Source organism: Pleurodeles waltl, chromosome 2_1 (assembly GCF_031143425.1).
Source record: "Pleurodeles waltl isolate 20211129_DDA chromosome 2_1, aPleWal1.hap1.20221129, whole genome shotgun sequence".
NCBI classification, from domain to species: domain Eukaryota; kingdom Metazoa; phylum Chordata; class Amphibia; order Caudata; family Salamandridae; genus Pleurodeles; species Pleurodeles waltl.
In genome coordinates this window covers 461,460,940-461,483,384 of record NC_090438.1, presented here as the reverse complement: position 1 = coordinate 461,483,384, position 22,445 = coordinate 461,460,940, and the positions used below count along the sequence as shown (strand labels likewise).

The following is a 22,445-nucleotide window of genomic DNA, read 5'->3' as shown; positions in this document are numbered from 1 at the left end:
CATCATCCTCTGTGTTGCCATCCTCAGAGGGGTTGGCCTTTTCAAACTCTGCCAACAGCTCCTGGAGCTGTAGTTTGGAAGGTCTGGGGCCCATTGCTATTTTCTTTATTTTACAGAGTGACCTTAGCTCCCTCATCTTAAGATGGAGGTACGGTGTGGTGTAGAGTTCCACCACATTCACATCTGTACTAGACATTATGCTTCTAAAAGTTTGAATACTTTTTAAGAATCTAAAAACTAGTTCTAGAATCTAATTCAAACTTTTACCAAACTTTTAAACACTAAAAGAAATGCTAACCAGGGACTAACACAAGGCCCTAGCAGGACTTTTAAGAATTTGGAAAAATAGTTCAAATTGCAAAAATCAATTTCTAATGACAATTTTTGGAATTTGTCGTGTGATCAGGTATTGGCTGAGTAGTCCAGCAAATGCAAAGTCTTGTACCCCACCGCTGATCCACCAATGTAGGAAGTTGGCTCTGTATGCACTATTTCAAAGTAAGGAATAGTATGCACAGAGTCCAAGGGTTCCCCTTAGAGGTAAGATAGTGGCAAAAAGAGATAATACTAATGCTCTATTTTGTGGTAGGGTGGTCGAGCAGTAGGCTTATCAAAGGAGTAGTGTTAAGCATTTGTTGTACATACACACAGGCAATAAATGAGGAACACACACTCAGAGACAAATCCAGCCAATAGGTTTTGTTATAGAAAAATATCTTTTCTTAGTTTATTTTAAGAACCACAGGTTCAAATTCTACATGTAATATCTCATTTGAAAGGTATTGCAGGTAAGTACTTTAGGAACTTTGAATAATTACAGTAGCATATATGCTTTTTACATAAAACACAAATAGCTGTTTTAAAAGTGGAAACAGTGCAATTTTCACAGTTCTTGGGGGAGGTAAAGTATTGTTATTTTTAGCAGGTAAGTAAATCACTTACAGGTCTCAGTTTTGGGTCCAAAGTAGCCCACCGTTGGGGGTTCAGAGCAACCCCAAAATGACCACACCAGCAGCTCAGGGCCGGTCAGGTGCAGAGGTCAAAGAGGTGCCCAAAACACATAGGCTTCAATGGAGAGAAGGGGGTGCCCCGGTTCCAGTCTGCCAGCAGGTAAGTACCCGCGTCTTCGGTGGGCAGACCAGGGGGGTTTTGTAGGGCACCGGGGGGGGGGGGGGGGGGGGGGGGGGACACAAGTCCACACAGAAAGTACACCCTCAGCAGCGTGGGGGCGGCCGGGTGCAGTGTGCAAACAAGCGTCTGGTTCTCTGTAGGTTTCAATGGGAGACGAAGAGGTCTCTTCAGCGGTGCAGGCAGGCAAGGGGGGGGGGCTCCTCGGGGTAGCCACCACCTGGGCAAGGGAGGGGGCCTCCTGGGGGTCACTCCTGCACTGAAGTTCCGTTCCTTCAGGTGCTGGGGGCTGCGGGTGCAGGGTCTTTTCCAGCCGTCGGGATTTTAGAGTCAGGCAGTTGCGATCAGGGGGAGCCTCGGGATTCCCTCTGCAGGCGTCGCTGTGGGGGCTCAGGGGGGACAACTTTGGTTACTCACGGTCTTGGAGTCGCCGGAGGGTCCTCCCTGAGGTGTTGGTTCTCCACCAGTCGAGTCTGGGTCGCCGGGTGCAGTGTTGCAAGTCTCACGCTTCTTGCGGGGATTTGCAGGGGTCTTTAAATCTGCTCCTCTGTAACAAAGTTGCAGTTCTTTTGGAGCAGTGCCGCTGTCCTCAGGAGTTTCTTGTCTTTCTTGAAGCAGGGCAGTCCTCTGAGGATTCAGAGGTCGCTGGTCCTTGGGAAAGCGTCGCTGGAGCAGGTTTCTTTGGAAGGCAGGAGACAGGCCGGTAGGACTGGGGCCAAAGCAGTTGGTGTCTTCTTTCTTCTTCTGCAGGGGTTTTCAGCTCAGCAGTCCTCTTCTTCTTGTAAGTTGCAGGAATCTAAATTCTTAGGTTCAGGGAAGCCCTTAAATACTAAATTTAAGGGCGTGTTTAGGTCTGGGGGGTTAGTAGCCAATGGCTACTAGCCCTGAGGGTGGGTACACCCTCTTTGTGCCTCCTCCCAAGGGGAGGGGGTCACATCCCTAATCCTATTGGGGGAATCCTCCATCTGCAAGATGGAGGATTTCTAAAAGTTAGAGTCACTTCCGCTCAGGACACCTTAGGGGCTGTCCTGACTGGCCAGTGACTCCTCCTTGTTATTCTCATTATTTCCTCCGGCCTTGCCGCCAAAAGTGGGGGCCGTGGCCGGAGGGGGCGGGCAACTCCACTAGCTGGAGTGTCCTGCGGTGCTGGAACAAAGGGGTGAGCCTTTGAGGCTTACCGCCAGGTGTTACAGCTCCTGCCTGGGGGAGGTGTTAGCATCTCCACCCAGTGCAGGCTTTGTTACTGGCCTCAGAGTGACAAAGGCACTCTCCCCATGGGGCCAGCAACATGTCTCTAGTGTGGCAGGCTGCTGGAACCAGTCAGCCTACACAGATAGTCGGTTAAGGTTTCAGGGGGCACCTCTAAGGTGCCCTCTGGGGTGTATTTCACAATAAAATGTACACTGGCATCAGTGTGCATTTATTGTGCTGAGAAGTTTGATACCAAACTTCCCAGTTTTCAGTGTAGCCATTATGGTGCTGTGGAGTTCGTGTTTGAAAGACTCCCAGACCATATACTCTTATGGCTACCCTGCACTTACAATGTCCAAGGTTTGGCTTAGACAGTGTAGGGGCACAGTGCTCATGCACTGGTGCCCTCACCTATGGTATAGTGCACCCTGCCTTAGGGCTGTAAGGCCTGCTAGAGGGGTGACTTATCTATACTTGCATAGGCAGTGAGAGGCTGTCATGGCACCCTGAGGGGAGTGCCATGTCGACTTACTCATTTTGTTCTCACTGGCACACACAAGCTGGCAAGCAGTGTGTCTGTGCTGAGTGAGGTGTCCCCAGGGTGGCATAAGCTATCCTGCAGCCCTTAGAGACCTTCCCTGGCATCAGGGCCCTTGGTACCAGAGGTACCAGTTACAAGGGACTTACCTGGATGCCAGGGTGTGGCAATTGTGGATACAAAAGTACAGGTTAGGGAAAGAACACTGGTGCTGGGGCCTGGTTAGCAGGCCTCAGCACACTTTCAATTCAAAACATAGCATCAGCAAAGGCAAAAAGTCAGGGGGTAACCATGCCAAGGAGGCATTTCCTTACAAGGTGAAAAAAAACAACCATTTTTTTCAACGTTTTACTCTGTAACTTATTCCTGCAATGTCAGAGTTTTGAAAGCAATATACAGTTACGTCTGCTGGACTCTTCTGGTTGCGGGGATACATAGGGCTTGTAGATTCATCAAGAACCCTAGGTACCCTGGGCCAATAAAGGAGCTGCATCTTGCAGTGGGTTTTCATTCTATACCGGGTATACAGCAATTCATTTGCTGAAACATAAAGGGTGAAAAATAGGTATCGAGAAAACCTTTGTATTTCCAAAATGGGCACAAGATAAGGGGTTGAGAAGCAGTGGTTATTTGCACATCTCTGAATTCTGGGGTGCCCATATTAGAATGTGAATTACAGGGCATTTCTCAAACAGACGTCTTTTTTTACACACTGTCTTACGTTTGGAAGGAAAAAATGTAGAGAAAGACAAGGGGCAATAACACTTGTTTTGCTATTCTGTGCTCCCACATGCTCCCGATTAAAAAAAAAAAAAAAAAAAAAAAAAAAAAAAAAAAAAAATTATAATAAAAATGGTACCGCACTTGCGTGGATAGGCCTAATGCTCGCGACAGGAAACACAACATAGACACATCACATTTTTAGATTGAAATCTGACGTGTTTTTTGCAGTGCCTATCTGTGGATTTTGGCCTCTAGCTCAGCCGACATCCAAGGAAACCTACCAAACCTCCGCATTTTTTTAAAACTAGACACCTAGATGAATCCATGATGGGGGGGGACTTGTGGGGCTCTCACCAGGTTATGTTACCCAGAATCATTTGCAAAGCTCAAAATATGGCTGTAAAAAAACACTTTTTCTTCACATTTCGGTGACAGAAAGTTCTGGAACCTGAGGAGGGCCACAAATTTCCTTCCACCCAGCGTTCCCCCAAGTCCCCTGATAAAAATGATACCTCACGTGTGGGTGGCCCAGGTGCCTGCAACTGAAAAAAGCTAAAAACCTGTAGAGATTGAGGGGATAGCACAGCGAGTTGATAAGCACATATTTTTCTTTTATACATCTTTAGGCTGACTCTGCTTTGGGGACCCACACAAGTGAGGTATCATTTTACTGTGGAGACTGAGGAGAACGCTGGGTGGTAGGAAATGTGTGCCTGAGCGGTGAGCCTACAAAACAAAGTGAGGAAAAAATGCTTTTTTTTTTTTTTAAGCAAATTTTGAGGTTTGCAGAGGAGTCTGAGTAAGAAAATGTTGGGGGGTCCAGGCAAGCCACACCTCCCTGGACTCCTTGGGGTGTCTAGTTTAAAAACATCAACAGACAGCGCCATTCAAGGGCCCATCACTTTCATACTCCCACATGCCTGATACAGCAATCACACCAGCTGATGGGAGTGCCTCCAGCCAAGCGCCACTCCATGTACACCACCATCACTTTTTTTGTTTTGTTTTTAAACAATAAAGAAACCACTACCTAATTATAAGTACAGAATTACAAACACAAAAGCTCTAACTGAGTACATGACAGTAATGCTAAGAGTGAAACTGAACATATGAAAATATAAAATGGCAGTTTACGCTCACGGTAGTTCCCAGTAATTCTTCTGTGTGTGGTAACTCCTGAAACAGCGTGCCGCACACAGCCCAGGCTTTGAAGGACCGTCCGGGCAGTACATCCTGCTTTCCCTCCAGATACCTCTTCGGGCACAAACTCTACATTTCTTAGCGGGAAAGTCTTTTTTTGGGAGTGGGAGGAATCTGATCAGGAAAGTGGCGATCTTTCAATCTAGCCACATCCTCCCCAACTGCTTCTCTAGGAACTCTTGCATTATCACCCATAACAAGGCTCTCTATCACTGACTCCTGAAATTTAACAAATTTCATCCTTGACTCAGGGAACAATCCTTAAACACAATAAAAGCATTAAAAGTCGCCAGATTGAACAAATGGACGGACAACTTGTTATACCACATGTAAGACTTAAGAACAGCAGTGTAGGGTTCCAACCTCTGATCTACTCTATCAACACCATCTATGTGCTTATTGTAATCTAAATTCCACACAGGTTTGCGCACTTTAGCAACTTGAGCCCAAATAGCCACAGGTGAGGTACACTCATCAAGGATGATAGTTAGCATGTACACATACCTCCTGTCAACCAATTTCAGAGCTAGTAGCTCATCATTCCGCAAGGCACTGCACTGTCCCGTCAAGTTTTTTACAGAAAATCTCCCTTGAATAGCCTTTCTGGTTAGAGCGGATTGTGCCACAAGCAACAGTGTCCACTCTGAACAACTGATCTCTAGTGTAGAAGTTATCTACATACATATGGTGACCTTTGTTAAACATCTACCAAGTTCCCACACAGTTTTCTCGCTAACTCCAAAAGTGGGCGGACAACTGGGGGGGGGTCAATACTGGAATCCCTACCAGTGTAGACCTGGAAATTATAAACATATCCTGTACTACTTTCAGACAGCATATACCATTTTCAATTCCATACCGTGCCCTCTTGCAGGGAATGTACTACCTAAAAACGAAACAAACCTTGAACAGGACCAAAGACTCATCCACACTTATTTCTTTGCCTGGCACATAGACCTCTGAAAAGCGATCTACAAAATGATCAAGGACAGGCCTAATCTTAAAAAGGCAGTCACAATCGGGGTGATCTCGTGGCAAGGCTAACGCATTGTCAACAAAATGCAACATCCGGAGAAGAAGGAAATACCGAATTCCATTATTGCAGGAAATATAGCAGTTGACATCAAGGGACTAGTTGACAAATAAGAAGCCAGTGACTGCTTGCTTATCAACCCCGTCAAAAAAGTCAAACCCAAGAACCTTTTCATCTCTTCCAAATTTGTGGGAATCCAATGAGTAGCTCTAGACTGAGGCCTAAGTCTGGCAGGGTTGTTCCTCAAATACTGCTCCACATACAGATTAGTCTGCTCAAAAATCTCTTCCAAAAATACATTGTCCATAAACAACTCAAAGAAATTGACAGGCAAAAAGTTTTCTGTATTTACTCTACACCCTGGGAGACTAGTAAAGGCAGGCAACAGTGGCTGCTCCATGTTTGGGGCAACCCAGGTGTCGGGTCTTCCAGTGGGAAGTCTTTAAGCCACTGGCTGCTGCACCATTGGCACATAAATGTCCTCCTCCTTCATCTCCACTGAGAGTGGCTTCCTCATCAGAATTGGACAGAAATCTCACTGCCAGAATCTCTCTTCCTCCTCTGCCTCAGATTCAGAGTCCGTCTCATGATAATGGTCAGAAGACAACTCAAAAAGCATGCCAACAACCTGCTGAGCAGTCTCTCTGCGGCTAGCCATGATCCTTTCTCGGAAGTGTAAAGTGACAAATGCGCCAACAACAACCAGCACTGTCTAAAATAAGTAATAGTGTGGCTTTATTACAAAGAGTTATGTACTCAAAAACTATACCACTCACTTGCCTGAAAAGGCTAGACTCACCAGCAACTAATCTGCACAGACTCCGCAATCACCAATGATATCCCACTAAAACGAAAAAAGAAAAGCATATTAGACATAAGACAACACAAATATTGTGAGTAAATCTAAGGACAATCTCACACACAATCCTGCATTTAGTAAACCACCTACAAAAATGTCATTCATGCATGGCAACAATACTTATGAGTATATTTACTTACCTAAAACATGCAGCTACGCAAACCGCAGGTCAACCACTGCCAAAATGAGCCACAACAAAAGAAGCAAAAGCTTTGAACGAGAACAAAAAAGAGAAATAAACTGTTATAATCACGAATGCAAACACTGCACCAATCGAGAAACACCCCGCCACCAAACAGTTAAGAGTTTTCCCTGGTGTCTAGTGGTCTCCGGGGCAGATGGGCCTAAAAGAAGCTAGGCCGATCTGCCCGGGGGCAGGGGGGGGGCAGAAACGGTGTAAAATATTATGCCCCCTCGCACAAAAAACATGCACACGAAAAGAAAATCCCTGGTGCCTATGGGCCAAAAAAACAAGGCCCCCACAAAAAAAAAAATAACACATCCCTGATGCCATTGTGGCTTCCCTGGGGGCAGATCAGCTGAAAAATAATGAGCTGATCTGCCACCAGGGGGGACAGATGGCATAGAAGATTATGCCCCCCGCACAAACAACTCACACACACAATCTTTGGTGCCTAGTGCCTCTTTTGAAGCAGTTACAGCCACCCTCCCCCCCCCCCTCTTCAGCCGGAGGAAAAACGTACGTGCTCTGGGGCCTACAATTGAAGGAGGCCCCAGCCTCCATTTTGTTTTTGGAATTCCTCAGGAGGCCCGCAGATTTGCAGAAGAATTGCTCATTTATTCTATTTTTTTCTTTGACACATTTATGGCACCCGGGTGGGGAAACAGGGTTTGTCTGGGCCCCTCATGAGACCTAGGGAGGGCAGGGTATCCCCACCCTACCGCCTTACACTGTCATTTGTTTTTATTTACTTCGGGACAGGGGACTAAGTCACTGAGTGCTGTAATGACTGCCAGCAACAGTTTTCTCATGCTGCCGGCAGCTATTCGGAGTTCTCCCTCCCTCGTGAGTCTGAATCCTGCGGAAGTAGATGGGCCCAAGGGAACTTCAAAACAAAGATAAACTATGTACAGTACCTCTACAGGAAGGGCACCTGCTGCTTTATTCAGCTTAATTATTGAAATGTATTGTGCATAGGTAGTTGAGTTTGTGTGTGTTCTATTTCGGTTGTGCCATAGGGTGATTGCAAGAATGAGTCAGTGAATGGATGCATGAATTGAAATATAAGTTGCCGAGTGTGTGTATGATGGTCTTTTGAGTGTGTAAACCCTCAGTGAAACAAAAGGCACTGTAATTCGTATGCAAGCCCTATTGGCATTGCCAGAGTTTGTTAAACATTCTGCTAATGTAGGGCTGTTTATAAAGGTTTAATGGCAAGATAAAGTTTGATACAATGTAGATTTACATTGTTAGTTAATTCTTGCCCCAGATTTGAAAATATCGCTGATGTGTTCCAGATGTTGGTGTGCACTTTGGATGGTGAGCTTTTCCCCCCTCTTGAAGAGCCAACGGGCAACACGGACCCAAAAAGCAGCAAGAAAAAGGATAAAGACAGAGAAAAGAAATTCATCTGGAACCATGGCAGTCAGTTCAAAGATTAATGTCCCTATGTTTTTCTCTTGTTGTCCAAACTATTATAATGCCTTTGAAGCATATATATATTCTTACAGTTGTTTTTTTGTAAGGGTAGCTTTATCTGTGATGATCACCTCGCGTTGCTGAGACACATATACTACCTTCAGAGTCTAAGCTTTTGTAAAACATTTACCATTGACATTTGATGTATTGTATACTTGGCATTGCTCTTGAAGAGATCAGTGGAAAACCAAAAGGAACTTTATTTTACGTATACCTTGTGAATGCTATACTCCTGCGGCTATCAGCTACCTGCAGCATTTGATCTCATTCCTTCTTAAGATCTCATTTGAGGCAAGTCACCTACCTGGAATGCAAACCACACATTTTGACATTTTGTACACACCATGAGTCTTCCTTTTAGCTAGAAAGTGCCTTCACATCATTCAGCTAGCTGTACTGTGCAAAGTATACATCTTGGTTTATTGGGTTTCGTTCAGAACCTGTCCTAGTCTTAAAATGCAGAAACTAGGCTCTTGTTCTGTCCTGTTATTTTTCCCTTGTATGTTTGTATATGGATGTATGACTGATATAACTTCAGTGGCGTACCAAGACTCACATTGACCCGGTTGCAAGGAAAAAGATGGTCCTAAGGTCCCAAGTTTGGGTTGTAAGACACCCACAATTGGGGTGCCCTTGGCCCCTGTCTCCTGAGACACCAGTGCCTGCTTGAGAACTCTCTCACTCTGACCATAACTCAAGCACTCCAATCTCCCTCCCCTTTCCCAACACCTTGTCTTGGAATAGCACAGATTTAGACAGTCTTCGGTGTGGCAGATCCCAAAAAATATGGGCTGTTTGAGCAAACTTTTGATTGTGCAGCTAGTGCAGTTCCTGTTGAGCTTCTATGGCTTGTGGATCCAGATGCCACACTAGTAGCAACACTGATACACCCCTCTATAGCGTACTGGCCCTCTCAGTGTTCCTTTGGCTGAATCACATTGTAAATAACTCTTGTGTATTTGAGCTGCGTTGTAATCCCGTAGTAATCTGGATTGTCTTGGCGCACTTACATTCAGCATAGGTTCCCTTCTTTCACTGGTCCTCTTTCTTCTTATCCTGGCATTTTGTCTGTTACAGTTACTCTACCGTTGAAGAATGTCCGAAAGAGACGGTTCCGGAAAACTGCCAAAAAAAAGGTAATTGGTGCTCCTGTCTAAATGTGATCGTGCAACAAAAGTGCATGTTCTAGACTACATGATAAGCAAAGTGCACACTTGAACGTTTTAACATTTTTAATTTTTTTGTGGGTTTTCAAACAATATATAAACAAAATAACCTATATTGTTGTAAAGCGAGAAATGTACCTCAGTTCAGCAGATTGCCTCAAATATCAAAATAGATGTGTGTGTATAAATGTCTGCCGTCATTGCAGAGTGATCTTGATAAAACATTAGAAAATATAGACACAAACAATTGTGGTCCGTCCACCTACAGACAATCAAAAGCATTGTATCAAGTGGAAACAAAAATTCTCAGTCCATCGCATTAAGTATTTATAAGCTGTTGTTCAGTTTCTGGAATGCAGCAAGTGGATTTCTTCGGTCACTCTCTTCTTGGACACATCACAAAACCACATGTACCTGTGGCCAATGAAGCTTAACCATTTTATCGCAGATCCACACATGGGCAACAAAAGATAAAATGCCACAAATTTAAATCTTGTTTTCTCTCTTCAGGGATTTGTGTTCAGGCCCAATATTCAGTTTTGATCAACAGTACATTCATTGGTTTAAATCACCTATTCAGATAAAGTTCTACTGCTTTCCAGTATGCAGTGATCTTATAGCAAGATCACACTGTATGTAATAAAGAAGCTGTCCACATCTAGGCCAGCAATGAGTTGAGTTATATTTCATGCAGTAAAGAAGGTGTGAGATAACCTGTTCAGCATTTTAAGTTTGGTCAGTCTGGCATTCCTGCTATTACTCTAGCATTAATTACATACTTTGCACCAGCCTTTATCAGGCAATATCACAGCAGGTTTATCTTGTTGCCTATGATCTAAAACAGAGATATTGCGTGACCCCGATGATTAAGGCTTATCAACTGTAGATGCAAGGGCTGGGCTGAAACCCCTTCAATGTGAGTCTATTCTCCTTGGGTATGCAAGCGAGCACAAGAAACGGACTCATTTATATCCCAGATACCTCCACTGTCATTGTTAAATCATAAATGGCCAATTTTCAAACACCTTGCCCATGATCTCACAACTTCCCTTTATCCATCTGGGAATCGTTGCTCCCAGTTACAACTCTGAGAAGTGTGTAAGACCCCACAACAATTCTGAAAAGTGAGGAGGTCTCTAAAGGTGATCTTTGGAAATTAAATAGACTTCCAACCACAATCCTCCAAGAATATGCTACAATTTAGACATACACATGGTGTATAGGAGGTCTAAGTTACTGCGAACCACATGTCCCTGAGTGCCAGGGCCCAATTCAGCCTAGATGTCAAGTATTGCAGCTGGGATGACAAATGTAGTTCAGAATTTGGAAAATCCAATCCACAGAAGTCATACAGCTGCTGTGTTTCAAATTCTACCCGAGGCTTAGATCCAGCTTTATTAATTCAAATTTTAAAGAGAATGTAAATCGTGTTGGAGCTTCTATATGTTGGTGTGCACCAATTCCATATGATTAGGTTACACCCACATGTAGAATTTATCAACATATAGGCCCTAATTATGTCATTGGCGGTAAAAAAACGCCTACCGCCGCGTTGACGGCCGCCAAAAGACCGTCACCGCAGCTGCCATCCGTCCGCCATACTGCAATCACTGCTGGACTTCCACCACAAGAAGGGCGGAAATCCGGCAGTGATCCTATTGGTGGATGGTGGTAAAGTGGCGCTGCTACCACCAGCACAGCCACGCCAGTAGAACGCCGCCAGCCGTATTATGACCTGTGATACGGTCTTGCGGTGTCCTGCTGGCGGTAACAGCACCCCTTCCCGTTCCCTGCTGGAAGACCACCCGGAAGAAAGTAAGTTGAGCTTCCGACCGGGGAGGGGATGGGGGGTGTTTGTGTGTGTGGGGTTGTGTGCATGAATGTGTGAGTGTGTGCGTGAATGCGTCTCTGTGTGTGTAGTGTTTGCGTGGGTGTATGCATGTGTGTGAATGCGTGTAAGAATGGTAATGTGAGTGCGTGTCTGCATGTCAGTGTGAATGTGTGTACGAATGTGTGCGAGCATGACTGGATGTATGCGTGTATGCCTGAGTGAATGGGTGAATGTGTGGTGTGTCTCTGCGGGTATGGGGGGTGTGAGGGGATCGGAAGGGGGGGGGGGGAGTGTGAATGGAGGGGGGAGTGGGAGCATTTGGGGAGGGTGGGTGAGCCGCCTACCAGTGACGGCGAAGGAATTCCCTGTCACTGGTAGGGCCTACCTATCGTCATGGTTTTCAGGGCGTTGCTAACTCCACAAAAACCATGATGGTAGGCAGGCCCATAATGTCACCAGCAGTACTTTGCCGGCCGCAGGGCTGGAGATTGACATCTCCGGCCCGGCGGCTGCTACCGCATGGCGGTCTGAGTGGGGAAGTGGCGGGTTGGCTGCAGCCAACCTGCCATTCTCATAATGTGCAGGTATGTACCGCCAGCCAGTTGGCGGTACTGCCACCACATTACCACTCACCGCCGGGGTCATAATGACCCCCATACTGTTTTGTGCTGTGTGATGTTGTAAAATAGTCACAACTATGCTCAAGCCTATCTTAGGCAAGATTTATAGCTAGTCACCGTAGCACATCTTAAATAATTCAGACTGATTGGTAATCCCATGTTACCATATTGCTACTAAAGGTCACCATCTCTGACTGTGCAAGATGATGCCACTAGGAATGTGTATGCCCCAATCACAACCTTTGAAGGTCCTCAAAGAGGTACTTATTTCTGTAGCAAGTTAACTATGTTTGCATCTGCACCAAGTGGACCTAAGTAGAGTAATGCACCATTATAAATGTTAGCCAATCAATCTTGTTAATTCTGCCTAGAGTTGAAGAGCTGTGTGGCTCTCATTAATCATTACATGTTGACCAATTCCCCCTGTGGCTGCGCTTTCCTCTCATCATGTACAGTTTTGCCAATAAAAGTGGTTATACAGCAGAAACTTTATATGCCTGTGTCTTTACCCCTTCTTGTGATGCTCAGTTACACTTTCATCTTACCTCTATTTCATTTTCAGGATGCGTTTGCACACCAAGTTTGAATGTAGCTGCAGCACAAAAAGCAGATAATTTCAGGCCATGTGATTAGCCTATAAAGAGATGAGTAATGATGGCTTTCCTTAAAGCTAAATGAACGGAAAGAGATTAAACAGAAACTAGCATTTGGTCTTTAACAAGGAGGTAATTTTAAATAAAGCATGTACACCTTTCTGTTGCCTCTAAAAACTTGGAACTGAGAGCAAGAGAAGAAGTTGAATGCAAGGAGATAAGACAGCTGGTAGGCTCAGATTTTGGTTAAGCACACAACCATAAAATAAAAACGGTGTTAAATTGGTAGTTACTAGTGAAGCTTCCAACACGTGAAAAGGTAGATCGGTTTTACAATTTGCCCACAAGGTTTGATCAGCCACTGTTGCTACCTCAAATGAATCTGCTCCCCCATGTTATTTGTTTTTTTTTTAGGGGCGAGCGCAAAGCACTCCGTCCCCTGTAGTAATCTCTCTTTGGGCTTCCAACCACGCCCATGTCACGTCAGTCACTTTCATTGGTTTGTGGGCTTGCCTTTTAAAATCCGCTTGTTTATTTGTGAAGGCATGCATACGTCATGCCTTTTCCGGTGTTTAGCCCACCTACACAGCACCGGCAAACTACTAAAAACATACGAGGCTCGATGTTTTCAGCATGTTTTCCGGACTACTTTATCTATTTATTTTCCACGCAGCGCAATCGCGCTGGGGTTTACATAGCGCTCGGTTTTTCCATTTTCAATTTCAGCACAATCGAGCTGCGATTTTATTTATTTTTTTCTTTTAATTTGTGTGGCAAGAAAAGTCCGGTTAGAAGTTTACAACGCTAATAGCTCTAACTCGAGCAAATGAGAGACCCGTTGCATTGAAAATGCTTGTTTAGCTGTATTGGTGATAAAACTTCTCGCAACACTAGCTACAATCCTAGCAGTCGCATGTTGCTTTTCTTGCTGCCTGTAAAAAATTAGTGACTTTCTTCAGTTGTGTGTGTTTCTTTGAAGCGTTTCTGATGTTACTTACATTTGCTAAACACATCAGTAATTGCCTGGTCCATGGTTAATGTGGAATTTAGCACTCCTCCCAGGATTTCTAACATCGTTCGTTTAGAACAGGCCAAAGCGCAGACCGAAGTGCTATTACATAATGTTTCTTATTTACTGCCTAAATTTAGCAACCCTTTCTACAGTATTTATATTGTCTGATAATTTGGTCAATACATGTTGGGGTCCATAAATCATCAATTTGGTTTCACTGGCATTCAAGGCAAAGCAGTTCTAATCTATATACTTTTGTCACAGAGTAATGATGGCATAGGTTTTTTTTGCAATCCGTTAATGGTCCCCTGATTGTTTAAAATACAGACACCGGTAGTCTTAATTTTTGAACTTCCTCTCTTCTAGAGAGCGATTGAAATAGCAATTGTAAATAAATATTAAAAAGATGAGGTGATAATGATTTGTAGTGATCGTGGGGGAGGGGGGGGGGGGGTCTTATAAAATAACAGATACACTCCTGTTTTGTTGTTGCTAAAGAAAATCAATCAGTTGTTGTAAGGAAATGCCTCCTTGGCATGGTTACCCCTGAAGGAAATGCCTCCTTGTCATGGTTACCCCCTGACTTTTTGCCTTTGCTGCTGCTATGTTTTGAATTGAAAGTGTGCTGAGGCCTGCTGTAAAGAAATGGCTCCCTGTTGCAGTTACCCCCCACTTTTTGCCTGATACTGATGCTGACTTGACTGAGAAGTGTGCTGGGACCCTGCTAACCAGGCCCCAGCACCAGTGTTCTTTCACCTAAAATGTACCATTGATTCCACAATTGGCACACCCTGGCATCCAGATAAGTCCCTTGTAACTGGTACCTCTGGTGCCAAGGGCCCTGATGCCAGGGAAGGTCTCTAAGGGCTGCAGCATGTATTATGCCACCCTAGAGACCCCTCACTCCGCACAGACCCACTGCTTACCAGCTTGTGTGTGCTAGTGAGAACAAAATGAGTAAGTCGACATGGCACTCCCCTCAGGGTGCCATGCCAGCCTCTCACTGCCTATGCAGTATAGGTAAGACACCCCTCTAGCAGGCCTTACAGCCCTAAGGCAGGGTGCACTATACCATAGGTGAGGGTACCAGTGCATGAGCACTGTGCCCCTACAGTGTCTAAGCAAAACCTTAGACATTGTAAGTGCAGGGTAGCCATAAGTGTATATGGTCTGGGAGTCTGTTTTACACGAACTCCACAGCACCATAATGGCTACACTGAAAACTGGGAAGTTTGGTATCAAGCTTCTCAGCACAATAAATGCACACTGATGCCAGTGTACATTTTATTGTAAAATACACCCCAGAGGGCACCTTAGAGGTGCCCCCTGAAACTTAACCAACTATCTGTGTAGGCTGACTGGTTCCAGCAGCCTGCCACACTAGAGACATGTTGCTGGCCCCATGGGGAGAGTGCCTTTGTCACTCTGAGGCCAGTAACAAAGCCTGCACTGGGTGGAGATGCTAACACCTCCCCCAGGCAGGAGCTGTAACACCTGGCGGTGAGCCTCGAAGGCTCACCCCTTTGTCACAGCCCAGCAGGGCACTCCAGCTTAGTGGAGTTGCCCGCCCCCTCCGGCCACGGCCCCCACTTTTGGCGGCAAGGCTGGAGGGAACAAAGAAAGCAACAAGGAGGAGTCACTGGCCAGTCAGGACAGCCCCTAAGGTGTCCTGAGCTGAGGTGACTAACTTTTTGAAATCCTCCATCTTGCAGATGGAGGATTCCCCCAATAGGGTTAGGATTGTGACCCCCTCCCCTTGGGAGGAGGCACAAAGAGGGTGTACCCACCCTCAGGGCTAGTAGCCATTGGCTACTAACCCCCCAGACCTAAACACGCCCTTAAATTTAGTATTTAAGGGCTCTCCCTGAACCTAGAAAATTAGATTCCTGCAACAACAACAAGAAGGACTGCCCAGCTGAAAACCCCTGCAGAGGAAGACCAGAAGACAACAACTGCCTTGGCTCCAGAAACTCACCGGCCTGTCTCCTGCCTTCCAAAGAACTCTGCTCCAGCGACGCCTTCCAAAGGGACCAGCGACCTCTGAATCCTCTGAGGACTGCCCTGCTTCGACGACGACAAGAAACTCCCGAGGACAGCGGACCTGCTCCAAAAAGACTGCAACTTTGTTTCAAGAAGCAGCTTTAAAGAACCCTGCAACTCCCCGCAAGAAGCGTGAGACTTGCAACACTGCACCCGGCGACCCCGACTCGGCTGGTGGAGAACCAACACCTCAGGGAGGACCCCCGGACTACTCTACGACTGTGAGTACCAAAACCTGTCCCCCCTGAGCCCCCACAGCGCCGCCTGCAGAGGGAATCCCGAGGCTTCCCCTGACCGCGACTCTCTGAAACCTAAGTCCCGACGCCTGGAAAAGACCCTGCACCCGCAGCCCCCAGGACCTGAAGGACCGGACTTTCACTGCAGAAGTGACCCCCAGGAGTCCCTCTCCCTTGCCCAAGTGGAGGTTTCCCCGAGGAAGCCCCCCCTTGCCTGCCTGCAGCGCTGAAGAGATCCCTTGATCTCTCATTGACTAACATTGCAAACCCGACGCTTGTTTCTACACTGCACCCGGCCGCCCCCGCGCTGCTGAGGGTGAAATTTCTGTGTGGGCTTGTGTCCCCCCCGGTGCCCTACAAAACCTCCCTGGTCTGCCCTCCGAAGACGCGGGTACTTGCCTGCAAGCGGACCGGAACCGGGGCACCCCCTTCTCTCCATTATAGCCTATGCGTTCTGGGCACCACTTTGAACTATGCACCTGACCGGCCCTGAGCTGCTGGTGTGGTGACTTTGGGGTTGCTCTGAACCCCCAACGGTGGGCTACCTTGGACCAAGAACTGAACCCTGTAAGTGTCTTACTTACCTGGTAAAACTAACAAAAACTTACCTCCCCCAGGAACTGTGAAAATTGCACTAAGTGTCCACTTTTAAAGTAGCTATTTGTCAATAACTTGAAAAGTATACATGCAATTGAAATGATTCAAAGTTCCTAATGTACTTACCTGCAATACCTTTCAAACAAGATATTACATGTTAAATTTGAACCTGTGGTTCTTAAAATAAACTAAGAAAAGATATTTTTCTATACAAAACCTATTGGCTGGATTTGTCTCTGAGTGTGTGTACCTCATTTATTGTCTGTGTATGTACAACAAATGCTTAACACTACTCCTTGGATAAGCCTACTGCTCGACCACACTACCACAAAATAGAGCATTAGTATTATCTCTTTTTACCACTATTTTACCTCTAAGGGGAACCCTTGGACTCTGTGCATGCTATTCCTTACTTTCAAATTGCACATACAGAGCCAACTTCCTACACCTGCCAACGAGGCCCCAGCACCAGTGTTCTTTCACTAACCTGTACTTTTGTATCCACAATTGGCACACCCTGGCATCCAGGTAAGTCCCTTGTAACTGGTACCCCTGGTACCAAGGGCCCTGATGCCAGGGAAGGTCTCTAAGGGCTGCAGAATATCTTATGCCACCCTGGGGACCCCTCACTCAGCACAGACACACTGCTTGCCAGCTTGTGTGTGCTGGTGAGGACAAAACGAGTAAGTCGACATGGCACTCCCCTCAGGGTGCCATGCCAACCTCACACTGCCTATGCAGTATAGATAAGTCACCCCTCTAGCAGGCCTTACAGCCCTAAGGCAGGGTGCACTATACCATAGGTGAGGGCACCAGTGCATGAGCACTGTGCCCCTACAGTGTCTAAGCCAAACCTTAGACATTGTAAGTGCAGGGTAGCCATAAGAGTATATGGTCTGGGAGTCTGTCAAACACGAACTCCACAGCACCATAATGGCTACACTGAAAACTGGGAAGTTTGGTATCAAACTTCTCAGCACAATAAATGCACACTGATGCCAGTGTACATTTTATTGTAAAATACACCCCAGAGGGCACCTTAGAGGTGCTCCCTGAAACCTTAACTAACTACCTGTGTAGGCTGACTGGTTTTAGCAGCCTGCCACACTCGAGACATGTTGCTGGCCCCATGGGAAGAGTGCCTTTGTCACTCTGAGGCCAGTAACAAAGCCTGCACTGGGTGGAGATGCTAACACCTCCCCCAGGCAGGAGCTGTAACACCTGGCGGTGAGGCTCAAAGGATCACCCCCTTTGTTCCAGCGCCACAGGACACTCCAGCTAGTGGAGTTTCCTGCCCCCTCCGGCCACGGCCCCACTTTTGGCGGCAAGGCCGGAGGAAATAATGAGAATAACAAGGAGGAGTCACTGGCCAGTCAGGACAGCCCCTAAGATGTCCTGAGCTGAAGTGACTCTAACTTTTAGAAATCCTCCATCTTGCAGATGGAGGATTCCCCCAATAGGGATAGGATTGTGATCCCCTCCCCTTGGGAGGAGGCACAAAAAGGGTGTACCCACCCTCAGGGCTAGTAGCCATTGGCTACTAACCCCCAAGACCTAAACACACCCTTAAATTTAGTATTTAAGGGCTTCCCTGAACCTAAGAATTTAGATTCCTGCAACTACAAGAAGAAGAGGACTGCTGAGCTGAAAGACCCCTTCAGAAGAAGAAAAGAAGACACCAACTGCTTTGGCCCCAGTCCTACCGGCCTGTCTCCTGCCTTCTAAAGAAACCTGCTCAAGCGACGCTTTCCCCAGGACCAGCGACCTCTGAATCCTCAGAGGACTGCCCTGCTTCAAGAGGAACAAGAAACTCCAGAGGACAGCGGCCCTGTTCCAAAAAGACTGCAACTTTGTTACAGAGGAGCAGATTTAAAGACCCCTGCAATCCCCGCAAGAAGCGTGAGACTTGCAACACTGCACCCGGCGACCCCGACTCGACTGGTGGAGAAACAACGCTACAGGGAGAGGACCCTCCGGCGACTCCAAGACTGTGAGTAACCAAAGTTGTCCCCCCTGAGCCCCCACAGCGACGCCTGCAGAGGGAATCCCGAGGCTCCCCCTGACCGCGACTGCCTGACTCTAAAATCCCGACGGCTGGAAAAGACCCTGCACCCACAGCCCCCAGCACCTGAAGGATCGGAACTCCAGTGCAGGAGTGACCCCCAGGAGGCCCTCTCCCTTGCCCAGGTGGTGGCTACCCCGAGGAGCCCCCCCTTGCCTGCCTGCACCGCTGAAGAGACCCCTTTGTCTCCCATTGACTCCCATTGGAAACCCGACGCTAGTTTACACACTGCACCCGGCCGCCCCCGGGCTGCTGAGGGTGTACTTTTTGTGTGGGCTTGTGTCCCCCCCGGTGCCCTACAAAACCCCCCTGGTCTGCCCTCCGAAGACACGGGTACTTACCTGCTGGCAGACTGGAACTGGGGCACCCCCTTCTCTCCATTGAAGCCTATGCGTTTTGGGCACCACTTTGAACTCTGCACCTGACCGGCCCTGAGCTGTTGGTGTGGGGACTTTGGGGTTGCTCTGAACCCCCAACGGTGGGCTACCTTTGTCCCCAATCTTAACCCCGTAGGTGGTGTACTTACCTGCCAAACCTAACAATACTTTACCTCCCCCAGGAACTGTGAACATTGCACTGTGTCCACTTTTAAAACAGCTATTTGTGTTTTATGTGAAAAGTATATATGCTACTGTAATTATTCAAAGTTCCTAAAGTACTTACCTGCAATACCTTTCAAATGAGATATTACATGTAGAATTTGAACCTGTGGTTCTTAAAATAAACTAAGAAAATATATTTTTCTATACAAAAACCTATTGGCTGGATTTGTCTCTGAGTGTGTGTTTTCTCATTTATTGCCTGTGTGTATGTACAACAAATGCTTAACACTACTCCTTTTATAAGCCTACTGCTCGACCACACTACCACAAAATAGAGCATTAGTATTATCTGTTTTTGCCACTATCTTATCTCTAAGGGGAACCCTTGGACTCTGTGCATGCTATTCCTTACTTTGAAATAGCACATACAGAGCCAACTTCCTACATTGGTGGATCAGCGGTGGGGTACAAGACTTTGCATTTGCTGGACTACTCAGCCAATACCTGATCACACGACAAATTCCAAAAATTTTCAATAGAAATTGATTTTTGCAATTTGAACTATTTTTCTAAATTCTTAAAAGTCCTGCTAGGGCCTTGTGCTAGTCCCTGTTTAGCATTTCTTTTAGTGTTTAAAAAGTTGTGAAAGTTTGAATTAGAACCTAAAACTAGTTTTAGATTCTTAAAAAGTATTCCAACTTTTAGAAGCATAATGTCTAGTACAAATGTGAATGTGGTGGAACTCGACACCACCCCTTACCTCCATTTTAAGATGAGGGAGCTAAGGTCACTCTGTAAATTAAAGAAAATAACAATGGGCCCCAGACCTTCCAAACTACAGCTCCAGGAGCTTTTGGCAGAGTTTGAAAGAGCCAACCCCTCTGAGGATGGCAACACAGAGGATGAAGATAGTGACTTGGAGGAAAATTCCCCCCACCAGTCCTATTTAGGGAGAACAGGGCCTCTCAAGCCCTGTCTCCAAACATAATAGTCAGAGATGCTGTTTCCCTCACAGGAGGGACCAACAACCCTGAAATCACTGAGGATAACTCCAGTGAAGAGGACATCCAGTTAGCCAGGATGGCCAAAAGATTGGCTTTGGAAAGACAGATCCTAGCCATAGAAAGGGAAAGACAAGAGATGGGCCTAGGACCCATCAATGGTGGCAGCAACTTAAATAGGGTCAGAGATTCTCCTGAAATGTTGAAAATCCCAAAAGGGATTGTAACTAAATATGAAGATGGTGATGACATCACCAAATGGTTCACAGCTTTTGAGGGGGCTTGTGTAACCAGAAAAGTGAACAAATCTCCCTGGGGTGCTCTCCTTTGGGAAATGTTCACAGGAAAGTGTAGGGATAGACTCCTCACACTCTCTGGAAAAGATGCAGAATCTTATGACCTCATGAAGGGTACCCTGATTGAGGGCTTTGGATTCTCCACTGAGGAGTATAGGATTAGATTCAGGGGGCTCAAAAATCCTCGATCCAGACCTGGGTTGACTTTGTAGACTACTCAGTAAAAACACTAGATGGTTGGATTCAAGGCAGTGGTGTAGGTAATTATGATGGGCTGTACAATTTATTTGTGAAAGAACACCTATTAAGTAATTGTTTCAATGATAAACTGCACCAGCATCTGGTAGACCTAGGACCAATTTCTCCCCAAGAATTGGGAAAGAAGGTGGACCATTGGGTCAAGACTAGGGTGTCCAAGACTTCCACAGGGGGTGACCAAAAGAAAGGGGTCACCAAACCTCCCCAGGGGAAGGGTGGTGAGACAACCAAAAACAAAAATAGTAAAGAGTCTTCTACAGGCCCCCAAAAACCTGCACAGGAGGGTGGGCCCAGAGCCTCTTCACAAAACAATTTTGGGTACAAGGGTAAAAACTTTGATCCCAAAAATGCCTGGTGTCATAGCTGTAATCAGCCTGGACACCAAACCGGAGACAAGGCCTGTCCCAAGAAAACAACCACTTCTAACTCCACTCCAGCTAACACTGGAATGGCTAGTCTCCAAGTGGGATCAACAGTGTGCCCAGAGCAAATCAGGTGTCACACTGAAGCTACATTAGTCTCTGAAGGTGGGGTGGATTTAGCCACACTGGCTGCCTGGCCTCCTAACATGCAAAAATACAGGCAGCAGCTCTTAATTAATGGGACAAGTGTAGAAGGCCTGAGGGATACAGGTGCCAGTGTCACTATGGTGACAGAGAAACTGGTTTCCCCTGGCCTATACCTGACTGGACAAACTTATCCAGTCACCAATGCTGACAATCAAACTAAAGTACATCCCATGGCTATGGTAACTTTAGAGTGGGGAGGGGTCAATGGCCTGAAACAGGTGGTGGTCTCCTCAAATATCCCAGTAGACTGTTTGCTTGGAAATGACCTGGAGTCCTCCGCATGGGCTGAGGTAGAACTGAAAACCCATGCAGCCATGCTGGGTATCCCTGAACTGGTGTGTGTCAAGACAAGGGCACAGTGCAAGGCACAGGGTGAAAAAGTAGAGCTGGAGTCTGGAAAAAGGGCCCAGCCTACCAAGAGAAAAGGAAAGCCAGCTGGGAAACCAGCTGCAACACAACAACAAAAAGAGAACCTCTCTTCTCAGGAAGAAGTTCTGCCCTCTGAGGGAACTGAGCCTATGGAGTTGGAACCTTATCAGGTTGAGCTCTTGGGCCCAGGGGGACCCTCAAGGGAGCAGTTGTTTAAGGGGCAAGAAACCTGTCCCTCTCTTGAAGGCCTTAGGCAGCAAGCTGCTGAAGAGTCCAATGGCAAGAAAACTGGAACACATAGGGTCTATTGGGAAGATGGACTCCTGTACACTGAGGCAAGAGATCCCAAACCTGGTGCCACTAGGAGAGTGGTAGTGCCTCAGGAGTTCAGAGAGTTTATTCTGACCTTAGCCCATGATATTACCCTTGCTTGGCATTTGGGACAAACCAAGACGTGGGAGAGGTTAGTCAACCACTTCTACTGGCCCAACATGTCCCAGAAAGTTAAGGAGTTTTGTGTCTCCTGTACCACCTGTCAAGCCAGTGGTAAGACAGGTGGACATCCAAAGGCCCCCCTCATTCCACTTCCAGTGGTGGGGGTCCCCTTTGAAAGAGTGGGTATGGACATAGTGGGTCCACTTGAACCTCCCACAACCTCAGGAAATATGTACATCCTAGTAGTAGTGGATCATGCTACTAGGTATCCTGAAGCTATTCCCCTTAGGTTGACTACTGCCCCTGCAGTAGCCAAGGCCCTCATTGGTATCTTTACCAGAGTGGGCTTCCCTAAGGAGGTGGTGTCTGACAGAGGTACCACCTTCATGTCAGCATACCTGAAACACATGTGGAATGAGTGTGGAGTGACTTATAAATTCACTACACCCTATCGTCCACAAACTAATGGCCTTGTTGAGAGATTCA

At 46.5% G+C, this 22,445-nt stretch overlaps 1 protein-coding gene across 3 annotated transcripts in view; it reads left to right on the top strand.

Moving 5' to 3' along the window:
- TAF7L (TATA-box binding protein associated factor 7 like) overlaps window positions 1-22,445 on the top strand; it is a 238,510-nt gene that overhangs the window by 124,932 nt on the left and 91,133 nt on the right. For all 3 annotated transcript variants that reach the window (XM_069213409.1, XM_069213399.1, XM_069213392.1), the window contains exons 6-7: window positions 8,152-8,278; window positions 9,410-9,469. In XM_069213409.1, coding sequence (XP_069069510.1) covers window positions 8,152-8,278; window positions 9,410-9,469 — 187 coding nt within the window. The remainder of the gene's footprint in view (window positions 1-8,151; window positions 8,279-9,409; window positions 9,470-22,445) is intronic.